Genomic DNA, 16,067 nt, shown 5'->3' on the forward strand with positions numbered 1-16,067 from the left:
TAGGTTAGGACATGAGAAGTTATATTGTCCTCTCTTTCAAATAAAAATTATAACTAGAATTGTTCTCAGCCTATAATCTCTTTGTATTTCCAGTAAAATTTCAAAGAAATACTATTTATCTTCACTGGTGTAACGTTGAAGAAACTCATCTTGCCATTTTTTTTCCACATGAAACGTCTCATGACTTTACATCAGTTACAGCTGCTGTAGAATGAAAAGGGCAAAACTCACTTGAAAAATGCTCAAATGTCAAGGGCTCACGGCATTGTTCTGTATCCTAAATAACCTTTATTTTCCCACTATAGTGCCAATATCTCAAGCTGTGCCTATGCTAGATCCAAAAGTGACATCATATCTGCCAGTCTAACCTTGGACTTTGTAAAACCAACTTCACTCTCCACTGGATGAAAAATGAAAGAAAAATCAATAATTATTTATATTAAGATGCCCAGAAATATACCCTTATAAACCTTGTAAAGACTAGCTAGCAGGTTGCATATGTTTATTCGTGTCTCAGACTGGAGTTAAAATAATCTTGACTTCACTACACGCTGAGCAGGCTACTACAAATTGCTTTTTGGTAACATGCTAACATAACTATGGTAACAAGAAATGAGCCAGCTTGGTTATCTTGACACCACTCTACATTATTTTGACTAATCTGGCTACAGATCAAGTTTGAGAAAAACAGGAATAACAACCGCATCTCTTGATTCATACTCCTGTTCCTGAACAAAAGGAATGTATTTTCACCCATTTGACTGACCTAGGAAAGATCAACTGCTACTCTGAAGCTCTTTGTCAAAAGCATTAAACTTGCGATTCCCAGATGAATCGGCGGTTCATTTACTCATATTTAAACCTTCCTAATTTTTAATCACTTGTTTTCCAGTTGTCTCGCCATTCCCATCTCCCTACTAGTGGATGGGGCATGGAAGAGCTCTAGCTTCTTTCTGTGTGGCCCTGGACTCTGCTGTCAACTGACACATCTTAAAAATAACAGTACCCATTTTTGTAATGCTGTGAGATCGATCCATGAAAAGCATTAAGAATTATGACCTGTCGTAATCTGGAGTACAATGTGCACATTCATCTTAATGAAGCAGTAGCTTCTTACCATACTGGAGATGAAGAAATAAAGCAAGAAACAAGGCAAATTAACCCAAAATATTTTTAAAAGCTGCTTAAAGGCCTTAAATACAGCAAAGCACAAAGTAATCTTCAAGTTTGCTAAGCTATGGAGAACAAGTTGGACAAAAGGTTAGGTTTAGCATTATGGCAGCTATCTGACATGGAAAATTCCAATTCAGAATCAGTATGAATTGATTTGCATAAGATGTGTATGATAATCACTGAGTTTGTACCCTGGAAGATGGGAGAAACCTTCTTACAATAGCCCTGACTCTTCATCCACTCATTTGGTATGTAGGACATTTTATGTGAACTGTTACCAGTTGTATTATCTTGTAGGGCTTAATACAGTAACACCACATGGACAAAAAGCTCTTTCTATGACTACTTACAATTAGCCCTTTATCAATATTTAAATACATATCCTACTAAACAAAACATATACTTCTACTTTGACTGGGCTCCCAAACAAGATTTAGTCACAGGAACACAATTTCTGGAAAACTCTGAGGTTTTTAGGCTTCCTGACTTGACGACAAGAGCAGAAATAAAATTTTACTGGAAACCTTTCAACACAACTGTAAGGAGGCATTTTGGAAGAGACCAACAAACAATCTAGAATCATTTTGTAATTTTTACTTCAGTATTAACTATGTAAAACAACATTTGTGTGTTCTCCACAAGTTCACCGATAAAAAGTCATCAGTTATTTCCTGGTTTCTTCTCTGAGACAGCAGTACAATGTTAGCACATATATATATACACACGTATAAAAATATAGGCATGTATATTCATTCAAGCAAGTCTTCATTTGAAGCAAGCAGGAGTCTTGTCTGAGTAAAAACTGTCGGCTCGCACTCTTCAACTAAATCTACACAAAGTTCCATATGAAATTAAAACTGTGATCAAGCAAATTTAACACTATTTGGAAAATAAAGTAACCCATTACCATAGAAAACATGAGCACTAACCTGTTGTCAGTATCAGCACTGCATTTTGGAGATAACAACTCAAAGGATTTTGTAAATTTCACCACCTGCCACAAAAAAGTAACTTAAAGTTGTTATTAAGATGAATAAATATGTAAGAAAACATTAATGTAGGGTTCCTATATTTAAACCATATTTTTATCCAATGGTCTTAGAATAAAAATTCAATCTGTATTCCCCCAATGGAGAATTCATGTTCAAAATACACACTGTGCACAGTTCACTAACAATGACATCTTTAGATTCCTTCATGAAACTATTTCTGCAACAGTATATGCCTCCCTTCAAAGGGCTTTGGAACATGAATTATGGAGCTTTACACAAACTTAACTTTTTTTAATATAGGAATATAAACAGAAAGACCCATTCGCACTAGTAATCGCAACAAATTTTCCTCGAACATACGTGCCAATGGCACGTAAGTCAAACATTTTAAGAGTGGCTAATGTGACAAAGACCACAGGTGATGGTTTTAGATGTTAGTATGAGTCCCCATGTTCCACTTCAGTTGTGTATTGTAAAAGCTTTTCACACAATTTACCAATGACAATGTTTTAGACATGGCTTAACGTTGAATTACTCTATGGACATCTATTTTAATACATAGGTTAGCCCTCCAAAATAGGAGGAAATCAGGAAAATAACTGTTTTACCACTTGTAAAAATGACCAAGTGTGTGGCAAGACGCTGTTCTACTCAAAATTAACTCAAGATTTATGACCGTTTCAAAAAAGTTGAGGTGTAACTCAATACTTTGTCTGTCCACATTTCAGAATTTGGTCCAGAGGAATGAGAACTCATTGACTGTGGTTTGGAAAAAAACCCTCCGTGCTCAAAGGTAGAAATAGTACCAAGAGCAGAAAAATAAAGCGAACAATGCCACCCACAGCCTGCTAACTAACACAATGTACTGCTCTGTGAAAAATAAAAATCATATTATACTTGCAAATATAGTGACATTTCATAAGAATGTAGTAGAACTTTATCTTGTAATTACAAAATCAGTGTGGGGGGTCTAGAAGGAGAAAAACTAGAAACATTAAAATTCTATAACAGAATATATAAATGAAATACAAACCTTGATCTTGGCTTTTACGAATGTTAGTGTAATTCAGCGCATACTCCACTAAAGTACTTAATTTCTATTAGTTTAAATGAAACAAGAATCATATCTTTCCTCCAGGAAAGAAAATAATGGTTTTTTTCTGCCCTACACACAAACATATGATTCTGTCTCTGATAATCATTTAGACTTGTCACAGCCCTGCAACAAATAATCAATTACAGAGTCAGTGAATCCAAAGATACTTGGATAGAAAAAAAGAATTATATTACAAGCGACATTTTTATCCTTCAACTACTTCTAAATCAACAGAAAGGAGGATAGCTTGTGTTGAATAGCCTGAAAACACTGAAGGGAGCTACCAATATAAAGGCAGTCACTTATTTTACTACTAACAACAGCAGTCATAAAAATGTTAAACATTTTAAAAGAGGCTCTCATACCCTACAAATGGCAGTGCTACAAAGTCCCAGTGAAAGCCCCTGTCAAAACTGTGCATGAAATCCAACTCTTGACAAATACTTTCATATAGCTTATATCCATCTGTTCAACTTAAAAGAGCGCCGCAATGAAGTAATTATTCCTCGGTGAAGTAGACAGAGCCATTGCAAAAAACATACTTCAGTAATGCTGAAAGTCATCTCCTTCCACTTAACCTGCTCAATGAAAAAGCTTCTTCCTATCACAAGAACAAGCACGTGAGTAGACATTTGTATGCAAATGTGTCTTTTCCAATGGATTTTCTGTTGCGTCAGGGAAAAATTACTAGGTCAAAACAACAAGACGACTTACCTTTTCACAGCATTTTCACCATTTAGGAACCAGGACCAGTTCTCATTATTTGCTTTGCAAAGCATTAAGAGAACTTGTCAAAATGTACAAACACAACTACTCCCAAACATACCCCTGCCAACACCTAGAGTGAGTGGAAAACTTTCAGGAAGGAACAAATCCCATAGAGCAGTGGCCATCAAAAGTAGCTGAGAAAACTCCCTGTGTTGCAGGTTCAGCCCTAACTGTCTTGCTGTTCTTCTGCATTAGAATACTGGATTTCACAAAAACACATTCATGAGAAGTTCAGAAGCTGACTGCTGTGAAGACACCGATTAGGTTGCTGTAAAGCCCATTGAGTTGCTGAATACGCAGGATGGCCAGTTAAAGTCTTGATGAGTTTATTTTTATCTGCTATTTCTGAGGGACCTGATTAGAGATGTAACCCGTTACACACTAGAATAGAAACTACAGAAGTATTTCAGTTTGCTACAGTTAAACGACAATAACAGATGCAAAAGTATGAACACTGTAGAAATGTCAAAGACATCTGATAATTATTTATTGGAATGTATGCAGAAAAGGTTAGTTCTCAAAATGAGCATTAAAGATTTGGTTGGGGATGCAACTGTTTCTGGTTCTGAAACTGCTTGCAAGCACCACCCATTTGATAAGTCATCAGCCTGAGAATGTTAGCAAGGCCATAAATCCCAGGTAAATGTAAATGAAGCTACAGACAAGATTTTTCTTCCCTTCTTGTGGCTATACCATGAAAGAAAGGAACTGAGCAAATAAGTATTTTGTAACAAATCATCTCATTTTTCTTTTTTAAGCAGACCACAGGAACACCTTGCTTCTCAGTTAAGCTGTCCTAGCTGCTCTGTAGTAAGCACTAATTCCATTACACAGACGACTGAGAATCACAGGGTATCAGCTGGATCACACCACTGACAGATCCATCAGCGACTTACAGACACCCCATTAAATGTCTTCAAATGACCAGAAGGTATCAAATGTACCTTTCCGTTTCCATTTGAAAAATAGGCTATACTGGTTTTGGCTGGGATAGAGTTCATTTTCTTCATAGTAGCTTGTATGGTGCTGTTTCACATGTGTGATGAAAACAGCATCGATAACACAGGGATGTTCTCATTATTGCTGAACAGTGTGTCAAGGCCTTTTCCGTTTCTCACTCTGCTGCCCCAGTGAATAGATTGGGGTGTGCAGAATAAGTTGGAAAGGAACACAGCTGGGACAACTGACCCCAACTGACCAAAGGGATACTCCATACCATATGACATCATGCTCAGTAATAAAAGCTGCGGGAAGGAGGAGGACGGGGGGCACTTTCAGAGTTATGGCATTTGTCTTCCCAAGCAACCATTACGTGTGATGAAGCCCGGCTAACCTGGAAATGACAGAACACCTGCCTGCTGATTGGAAGTAGCATATGAATTCCTTATTTTGCTTTGCTTGCGCAGACAGCTTTTGCTTTACCTCCTGAACTGTCTTTATCTCAACCCATGAGCTTTCACACTTTTACCCTTCCAATTCTCTTCCCTGTCCCACTGGGGAAGGGAAATGAGTGAGCATCTCTTTAGGGCGTAGCTGCCTACTGGGGTTTAAACCACAGCAGTGGTGTTGATAAAGATTCAACCTCTACCTAACTTACGTTTAAGAATGATGTGCTGGAAGAATACTTGCTGTCCAGTACTCACGTGATATGAAACAACCTCACCACAATAAAAGCAGCTGCTCCACCACTCAAATATTAGCCTTCCTACAGAACGTGCAGCCATACTTACTGGTGATTCGATATCTTCCAGAAGTAATACTGAACACCGCTCACACTTCAGCAGAGTCTGGGCCCGATGCATAATTTTCTTGACAATTTTCTCTAAGTCAGTCTGTTCCTCAAAGAGGTCATTCACTACTTCCAGTAAAGCCTGCATACAAGCACAAAACACTCTTGTCCTGGTTGTACAATTAATAAATACATGGAGCATTGCAAAGGAGGCATAATCTCTGGGACTGATTTTAATATGAGTGATCCATTGAAATCTTTATTCAACTAAAGTTCTTAATGATTATAGCAAGAGAATTAGGGTGGGGGTATCTGAAGAAAGAAGTTAAGCATTTCTTAGCTCACAACTGGGCACAATCCAACTCCTAGCAAACAATGGGAATCTTTCAAACTATTTCACTGTGGTCCAAAAACGAAACAATGGCTGTAACGCAACTCTCCAAGTGCGCAGTATGGATTGAGTTACTTGATTTGTCATATTGAATTTGCTGGTGCATTTAAACTCCATTTTATTCATTTATTACCCATTTCGCGTGTTCAAAGCTGGAAAGAAAAAAAAACACATCAATACTTCCATATTCCAACTCTGATCCAGTCTTTACCACCAACGTGTCTGTAAAATTCGATGTTTTAAAATGAAGGACTTCCCCTCTCATTTCATCAACTTCAAAAATAATAGACCATATTGTTTCTTACCAGGGGTCCAAGGAAGCGTGCATTTTCCTTTATTTTGGTTTAGGGCACCAACACTGAAGAACATCCACATAGGTAAGCATATAAATGTTAGCAGTCCTAGCTTTCCTAACACAGTGGTCATCAGCAAAAAGTTGGTGACAGTCACTGGAAGTTGCCACCATTGGTGCCCAGTTTGATAGGGAAGGCAAAGTATCAGCTTGTTTGTCATGTGTCACTTGCCAACTAATTTCAACCATGTACTAGGCAAAGCTGAAGACCACCAACAGGTCAGAAATGCAATTAAGTACAGGCCCCCATGTAGTTGTCAAATGGCAACAATATTTGTTGTGCCTTGCATGGCTGAAGCAGCAACAAGAAAGAATCTGTATCTCTAATCCAATATCCTGATGTGCCCAACCACCAGAATTTACCATTTTTTAATGAAGAATGAAAAAGTCCCTAATACTTTTCTGCTGAATGTCTCCCTCTGAAGATTAAACCCCAACTCATCAAAAGTCTGTCATTGTTCCCTGCAGGCTGGGAATCTGCAGCAAATTTTAAGTCTCTATGTAGTCAAACAATTATTTTGTTTGAACATCAAACAAAGAAAAAAATCTTTGGCAGAAAAATCTTCTTTTTCCCCAAGTCTCCTCCACATGTCCACCCCAAAATATAGTGGTCTGTAGTCAGACCTGGACAGAAGACAAGCTCAGATGCTTCGTGACCCTTAAATATATACACCATTAGAAAGGGCTATCGTTAGTTTTCAAAGCATTGGAAAACGTTAGTTTTCATACATGGGAAGCACCAAAATCCTGAATATACAAATGTCAGTACTTACACAGACCCACCCCACTGTAGTTTCCCCTGCTTTGTGAAGCAATAGTAGGTTCAACGCTACCAGTGGTATTTCTACTGAAGCTTTGATCCATGATAACAAAAATATAATTTCCTGTCATTGCAGGAAAGGCGATTTAAAAAAAAAAAAAAAAGCCAACAATTATAGAAAGCCCTCAAAATTACCATTTTATTTCTTAAAAAAACAAAGACCTCTCTGAAAAGCAAACGATATGTGAGCTAAGCATTATTTTCACTTCTTTGGAGCCTCCTGCCCCAACTCATGCATGGCATCAACCATCATGAGTAATGTAATACATCTATGCAGACACATGCTGTCAAAACCCTTCACATACAGGTTTTCTTCTTGCTTACTTCTATAAAGATATATCCACATTATTTGCACATGAATTGAATATTACAAATTCAGGATGGCAAACATTTTATATTGCTGGAATTTTATGAGAATTTGAATCTCTGCCAAAGTAACACTCTCTCCTGCACCGTCTGTGTGACAAACACAATTGTTTCAGCACTACGAAACATGGAACTGACATCAGGAAACAACAGCCACCACCACAAGCGTATTTCCCTCCCACGCTCTCTGCTTGCTGCCTCAGTCAAGATAGTGATCTGTCAAAAATGCATTTTTTAAATAAAACATAGTTAGAACTGTCTGCTTAGCAAACACGTATACATAGCTAGAATCTGAAGGAACAAAAGACGAAGGTTTGCTATCAGTCCAATATACGTTTTTTTTTTACTTACCCTGCTCCTGTCATATTCCTTCCTTGAAGCTGCAAATAGCTGGGCATTGGATATGGCAATCCCACAGAATGGGAGATACATCTGCATCACCTAGTGTCAAAAGAAACTCCCAGTCATTAAAAACAACTGCAATTAGACACTCATGTTATTAGCAAAGAAACCTAAACTTAGGTGACATGTTCCAGGAGGGTCTCAGCTCACTTGCTCTTCAGCAGAACACTAAACACAAAACAAAATCGTCATGGGCAAGGCACATAAAATGGGTGGAACAGAGATCGAATGGGTAGGAAAGAACAAATGCATTTGAGTTCACAGGTCCCAGTAGTGAAGGTTCTCTATAGCTTGCCTAGAAAACTGCAGATTCTCAAGTCTATAAAATGTCTGCTAAAGACTATGTTAAATTACTGTAGACACTACAGTTTCCCTAGAAAAAGTATTCTTTATTTTTCTGGACCGCTTTTTTTGTTCTAAGCTCAAGAAGCAAGCTTCTCGAGTCACATTCCTCCTGATTTCTAGAGGATGTAGATATTGGAGAATACCAGCAGAGTGGAACACAGCACATAGATCCAAAACTATGTCAGAAAGCTGATTGTCTTCTCAACGAAAGCAAAAAAAAAAAAAAGAAGGTTAAAGAACATTCTTGAGAAACTGGGCCTTAATGCATCACCATATATTAAGAAAGATGGGACAAGAGGGACCGGGAAAATATTTTGAGGTGGCACAAGATTACTTTAGGCTGGCTATGAGTTTGCAGAATCACAGAATGGTCGGGGTTGGAAGGGAGCTTTGGAGATCATCTAGCCAAACCCCCCTGGCCAATATAGGTTCACCTAAAGCGGGATGGACAGGAACACATCCAGGCGGGTTTTGAATATCTCCAGAGAAGGAGACACCACAACCACTCTGAGCAGCCTGTTCCAGTGCTCTGTCACCCTCAAAGTAAAGAAGTTTTTCCTCCTCATGTTGAGACGGAATTTCCTGTGTTCCAGTTTGTGCCCGTTGCCCCTTGTCCTGTCACTGGGAACCACTGAAAAGAGTCTGGCTGCATCCTCTTGATACCCACCCTTTAGATATTTATAAGCATTGATGAGATCCCCTCTCAGTCTTCTCCAGGCTAAATAAAACCAGGTCTCTCAGCCTTTCCTCATAAGAGAGGTGCTCCGTTCCCTTGATCATCTTCATAGCCCTCTGCTGGACTCTCTCCAGTAGTTTCTTGAACTGGGGAGCCCAGAACTGGACACAGTACTCCAGATGTGGCCTCACCAGGGCCTACTTTAGTCTGGCTCTGCATGAAAATTCTAAACTAGACTAGTCAAATACTTGAATACCTGTAGGACTGGCACTTTCACAAGGATGACAATGGATCAAAGTCCAATAACATTAGTATTTTTAAGCCACATACTGATAACAAGTCTGTAACATACTGCCATTGCTGAGTGGTTCCCAAGCTCAGGTCTGAGATATTAAGTAAATTTTATAGGTGCTGAATAGCCTTAACATTTGTGAAGCCAGGGAGAGCTGGGGCACCCTGCTGTTTACAGAGCCAAAAGAATGTTGCAGCAGCTAACGTTTCTGCTCCCTGGCCTGCGCACTGAGAGATTCACTGTAAGCAATTCTTTCTGTGACAACTTTTGGCATCGAGAAAGTGGCATTTGTCTTTGAAATTCCATTTAATTAGAAAATTACTACTAACCCAGGGAAGTGGGCTATTGAGACTATTTGAGGGAAAAAAAAACAAGAATTGTAAGCATCCAGAAGAACCAAACCAACAGCAACCGCTGTTCTACTTTATCTTCCGTAAACACTCCAATGTCTACTCTATATGTCTACTTAGTTTGCGTTCGAGTAATGATGAGTGTTCGAAAAGGATCTTCAGATCCTCTGAATTTTAAACCTTCATGGCTGCCATTCTGTCAGAATAACTGCAAATATTAAGGGTGCACATAAATACACCTATACTGTTAATTTACAAACACTTCATTTTTGTCCTCTTCCCATCGTTGTTACCTCTAAAGGAAAATGACGTACTTCAGACTGTACAAACACTCATCTTTTTGGAGAGGCAGTAATTAAACTAGCCAACTCTCACACCAAATCTGCAGGAAAGAGTACATGAAATGAAAAATAAAGACTGTAAGAAATTGCAAACAGGGGTTTATTTTTTTTATTCTCCGAGAGAATTTGGCATATATCAGTTTAGATTTTATTTCCAAAATGAAATAAAAACCATATTTATATTTTCTTGTAATACTAAATACCATAGCTAAGAAAAGCAGAGCAGAAAAACTTTAACCTGAGAAAAATCTGACCTTTAGTGCAATTATGAATATCATAGTGAGACTGGATACATTTTTACTTAATAAAAATAAGTAAATGCTAGTATTTATTGCCCCCACATTGGAACCTCTATTCTCAAAAGTTTATGAACCTTCAGCCATTACAAAAACAGCTAGCAAAGATGTCTATTTTAGCAAGAAGAAAATAAGATTTTGCAATATTGAAAAACACTGGTTTCCGGAACCCAAATGCCAGGGCTCTGATTCGATAGACATTAACATCCATAAAACACTGGTTTATGAAATGTCAAGAGTCTGGAAAGCTACTGACTTACATCATTTTTTTTCACCACTCAAACTAATTGTGTAAGGTGCAGCACAACTAAGAAAGAGACACCAAGCTGTTTAAGATAATTGGTATAAGAAATCAATAAATATCTACAGCTATGAAGGAAAAAAAAAAAACAAAAAACACACAAAAAATCCCAACCATCAGGTAGAGAGGAACCACTCTGTGATAAAAGATAAATTGATGATCCCTATTTACCTAAGAACAACTGATAAAACAAAAGCCTACTCCCAATTCCTCTTTTGTACTTTCTGAACAGTAACAGTGACTGCTGCTTAAACCGCTTTGGGCAAATTGTAATACCGTACCAAATAAACAAATAAAGACATTTCTAATGGTGACATTTCTAATGGTAACTGAATTTTAAATAAGTTCTTTTAACCACAATTGCAGAATGGAGAAGACAGCAGTTGTCACATTCTTATTTTGAATTATGAATTTAAATCTGCAGTACTCAAGACTGCTTCGCGAGCACCTCCAACACGCTTACACTCCATACAAATATGGACTAACATAATATTCAACCATTATCTGGCTGAGACACATACTGTAAGGAGCTGATATTGTTAAGACAGATTCACTTTAGGTATTTTCCCTTCAAACAGAACACGGAGTTGAGAAAATGGCATATACCACCATAAACTGGACATATCCTTTTTTCCTCCTTTTAAGTGATAGGTATACAATCACTGGTGCTCCAAAGTGAATCTGGTGCTCCAAAGTGAAAACATATCACATCACTGAACCATAATGCACTGTAATTCTATTTCCATTTGTGCCGATTACTACTATTTCTCCTTAAACAGAACGATGTAACTTACAATGACCATAAAGCACAGCCCATATTTTACTATCTTAATTCTCCAGCATGTATATGCTTCAGTAATATAATACCAACTTTTGGTAACAGCAAATAAATTGGGCAGAAGACTAAATTGTATTGAAAGGACAGAGTATTGAAAGATTGGTCACAGACACACTGTCAAGCAGCACATGACAGGAAAGGACACAGATAAATGATGTGGTTATTTTAATTTGCCTTGGTGAGACAAGATCTTGTCAAGAAGGAGCTGTTTTCTTTTTCCCTGTTTGCTGTCCTTCCTGCAGCACTGAACAGGCCAGGCCAGCTTGCCTCTACCAGCCAACATCTGTACAGGTTTTACCAAAGAGTTTTATTACACAGTGAAGCCAACCTGATGCTGGAACTTGAAAAGGAACCACTGACACCTGGTCCAAAGTTTGAGTATGTAACATGTTTCCATTACACCAATGCACAGAACATTGGTGCGAGACTCATGGAAAGACACCTAACATATCCTTCAGAAGGACATAAAATAATTTCCCTTTGCTATACTCAAGGCCACGTAAAAAAAAAAGTTTGAAGCAAAATGGAGCATATCTAAAAGAAAATTTCCTTCTGCATCTATTTTAAACCAATGACAGGAAAAGAGCCTGCAGATTTATTAAACAAAGCAATTTCCTAAGAAAGCAAATAGGCAGAATATAAAAACATCAAAAATATAGCTTTAACAGATATACCTCATTAATTTATTTTGGCAAATAAGATTGATTGTAGTGATTCATTGCAGTATTTTGGGGCATATTAACAAATAAATCAGTAAATATGTAATAGTATATTTTATAAAAATGATGTTCAGTCTGAATAATAACCTAATCTAATGAACCTGGTGAGATATTGGAAAAGACTAGTATTTTTTTCATGCCAGCTGTAAGGCATTCAGATACAATAACTGCAGGTTAACAAGATTATATTGTTAACTACTTGAACATTCAGGGTCCAGGTAATCTGACCCAGTTTCTCACAGCTAACCCTCCAACAAGTACTCACCTCACAAATTCACAGCAGCATACAAGAGCTGAAAAGCTGTGCTCACTTACAAACTGTTCAATGTTTTATCATGGCAGGAAACCTTCTATGAAAAGAAAATGAAGTAATGGGCACCAGTTCAATATCTTACCCTCTTCATTTCTAAATTCTATTATTTTGTTATGGGATTATTTTATGTCAGGAGTATTAAAACACAACTACCAAGGGAATGAACGGCATAAGTACTAGAAGCTTTAATATTCAATTATGCAACCGCTTACATTTTCAGCTAGGTCCTGAAGGTGGCACATGTTTTCTGCAAAACTACACCAATAAGATCAAATGACTGCCCTGACCATAGTTACTTTTTCCTTCACAGAGGATATATTCCCATTGCTTTAGTATCTCCACACATCTCCAAAACTTTTATGCCTAAAGTTAGACCTTTAAATCCACAATAAGAACTGAAGCAGTAGCTTGATACTTGGAAGTACAAAGCATTCCCAAATTCTGCAATATTGACTGCTAGGACAGGAAAGCTGCAAATCTGCTTGTTTCATTGTTTTTAATGGCATCAGTTCTGAAATCCAGGTGAAGCACACCAGTTCTCCCTCAGAATTTCACATAATTTCTTCCATATGTTTGCTCTTCACAATTACAGTTTCACAGGCCAAAAGTTCTATACCTGGTCACATAGTTGTGTGGGCATATCAGCATTTGGGCACCTACACTACAGCATCACAGTGTCTTGACATGGGACACATTTTCTTTCCACCTGGCTTTTCGTAGATGCCGAGACATAGCCAGAATACATAAGTTAGTAGGACGCATATCAGTGTTCCTCTGAACTGCTAAAAATAAGTTAAGGGTTTCTCTCATGATCTGGGCTTGGGTTTCACGATAATTGCATACATGATATAAATTGTTTTACCATCAGAAACAGGCAGGAGACCACCTCTGGCCAAATACTTTCTGACAATGCCTGTCCTCAAGAGATACCATCTTTCCCTTCATCACACAGCCTGGGGACAACAGTCCTTATGGAACCTGCAAACCCTTCCCCTGCTACCCAAGAAAAGCCCCTGCTGGCTCCTACTTTAAAAGTTCAAAAGAAGGCTATTTTCAGGAATTGGGTGTCTCATGGGAAATAAGTTTTGAGATTTTGGCTTCATGAGAAGAAGGTATAAAAGCCTTTAGTTTCCTAGCCTCAGTGTTGTTTTACCCTCACAAATAGCACAAACTCCACATCAACCACAAAACAGTATGAAATATTACTTTTCTTACCCTATTTAGGAATATAGGTGCTCATATCTGCAGATCTCAACATGTTTTTTGCTTTCTTTCTTTTTTTTTTTTTCTTTAATGACAGGTAATGATACAGACAACGAAGCTGCACGCATGCAGACCCGCAATGCAGAAAGTTATTAGCTAATCGTGGAAAAACAGCCAGTGCTGCAATGGCAGCACACTGCAGAGGTAAAATGCTAGCTTCACGCTTGCTGGCTGGAAAGCAGCCCTGAGTTCAGCTTCAGCTAAATGCAATGACATTTACCCTGCCTCCCCCGCATGCGGTTTCACCCGCAGTAACCATCCTCGGAGAGTACCCGCTGCCATAACTATCTGATGGATGTAGTCTAACTCATGGCTTCTGACGTAGTCCAAGCATCCCCCTGTCCGTGGTCATAAAAGAAAACAATTTTTATGTCTGATGGAAGAAAGAAGCCGCTCAGTAAGGCTTGCGTACCCAATCTGGCACAAATTCCAGGTAAAGCTCTCAGCAAATACTTGTCTGGTTCAACTGTTTTCTTTAGCGGCCACTTCTAACTTCTCTTTACACAGCTTGCTTGCTAAGCCTGTGGGGGAAGGGAGGTAGTACAAGCTGCCTAGAAAGAGAAAAAAAATCCTTTTAAAGTCAATGTTTTTGCTATAGTTTAAAGTTATAAATGTTTTGTGGACATACTTAAAACCAAGTCAGGGAAGCCAGCTGCCCTTTGAAACACTTCCTAAAGTGTTAAGAAGAGGCTCGGAGAAAGAAATATTCTACTGAATTCTGAAAATGATAAGCCAAAATCAACTGCAAAATGGTTAAGCATAAGCATTCATCCAAACTCCATTAACTTTTGCCACCTATGCAGTGTCTGGCTATCCACACCTCTGATAAAATCCCATTGTCACCTAGGTTTGCAATTCTCAGAAATATTTTCAAAAATTATTCTTCCAGCCCAAAAACGCACAAAAAAAATTGCTTGGTAGAGACACCCTATGAATTATAAGCATGCCAATAGGGCATGTCACTACTGCTTATATCAGTGAACCTACAGGGGCTCCTGGGTCAATTTTCTATTGTCTGTCTTTTTTTTTTTTTTTTTTTCTTTTTTTTCCCACTTCCCGTTTGCATGTAGTTATATGTGTGGTAAAAATGCCCTAATGCTCACAAACATATGGCAGCATCTCTGTCCTATAAAGCTGACTATCGAAGCTTTTGGTGGCTGTAAACAGCCTGAAAAGGACCACGGGAGTATTGCTTCAACACTGACTCTGTGCTTGGCTGCCTCATATAATTAGTGGCCCACATTCAAACTAGATAACTGCGTCACCAGACAGATTACAGCACGTCTCCTGTAGGAGCAGACTTATTACAGTTTTAAAAAACGAATCCTATGTAGGTCACTGTCCTCATAAGCCATGGCACCAGGAGACTATTGCATGCAGGACCAAAGGGCAGGAAAGGGCAGAAGTGCGGCTTAAATGGGTTGGGGCTCAGCCTCTGACCTTTTTCTGCACCCCCATCACTGCCCTCCCAGCTGCTACAGCACAAAATCCATCTTCTCTCTTTTCTACTCCGCACCCAAGATCTTTAAACTGGGTAAACAAATGAATACATTGAATTTGATTTACAATAATACACTTGTAAAACTGTTTATACAGTCAGAACTATACACATCTACTAATCCTATTTTATTTTTCTGGCAGATATTTGGAGGTTTCTTGTCCTAGTCACTTTTCAGCTAAACATTATTCATATCTGCCATCACTAGCAGGAGGTGAAGTTAAAAAAAAAAATAATCTAAAGCCACACAATTATTCTGTCATACACACAAAAATACTGGCAGCGGCTATTAAACGTATTTTAGCAATATTCTAAAAGACATATTTAAACATTTTTAAATTGCATTGAATTTAGCACTTGGTATAAAGTGGGAAGGACAATAAATTGTACTGTAAATTTCCACAGAGCACTCACTTTAAATGCTGCTGCTCCAAATAAATCTGAAATACGAAAACATTTCTGCTAAAGACTAGAAAGCCAAAAATAATTTAAATATATGTAAAATGGCTACTATTATAGGATCCAATCTTCTGATCTCATACATGCAAAAATCTGACTATTTTCACTGGAAATTTCTCCTTATTTTACACACACCTGAATCAGTGATGCCCAGTAAGAAGCTCTGTCCCAGCAAACACTTCAAACCGCCATTCAATTATTCAACATGCAATACTAAGCCCGGATTTCCAGCAGGAAAAGCAAGGACAAAAGGAGGAGAAAAGGAACAGTAGTGGCTCTATTAAAAA

The 16,067-nt window shown here is 38.2% G+C and overlaps 1 protein-coding gene across 1 annotated transcript in view; it reads right to left on the reverse strand.

Moving 5' to 3' along the window:
* The window catches only part of PDE11A (phosphodiesterase 11A), a gene marked incomplete at its 5' end in the record, with an annotated part of 140,331 nt that overhangs the window by 70,509 nt on the left and 53,755 nt on the right, over nucleotides 1-16,067 (reverse strand). The window contains 3 exons of the mRNA XM_082483281.1: nucleotides 2,103-2,167; nucleotides 5,760-5,900; nucleotides 8,039-8,128. Of these exons, the coding sequence (XP_082339407.1) occupies nucleotides 2,103-2,167; nucleotides 5,760-5,900; nucleotides 8,039-8,128 (296 nt within the window). The remainder of the gene's footprint in view (nucleotides 1-2,102; nucleotides 2,168-5,759; nucleotides 5,901-8,038; nucleotides 8,129-16,067) is intronic.

The sequence above is a fragment of the Vanellus vanellus genome (genome assembly GCF_965231255.1).
Source record: "Vanellus vanellus genome assembly, chromosome: 5".
Classification (NCBI taxonomy): domain Eukaryota; kingdom Metazoa; phylum Chordata; class Aves; order Charadriiformes; family Charadriidae; genus Vanellus; species Vanellus vanellus.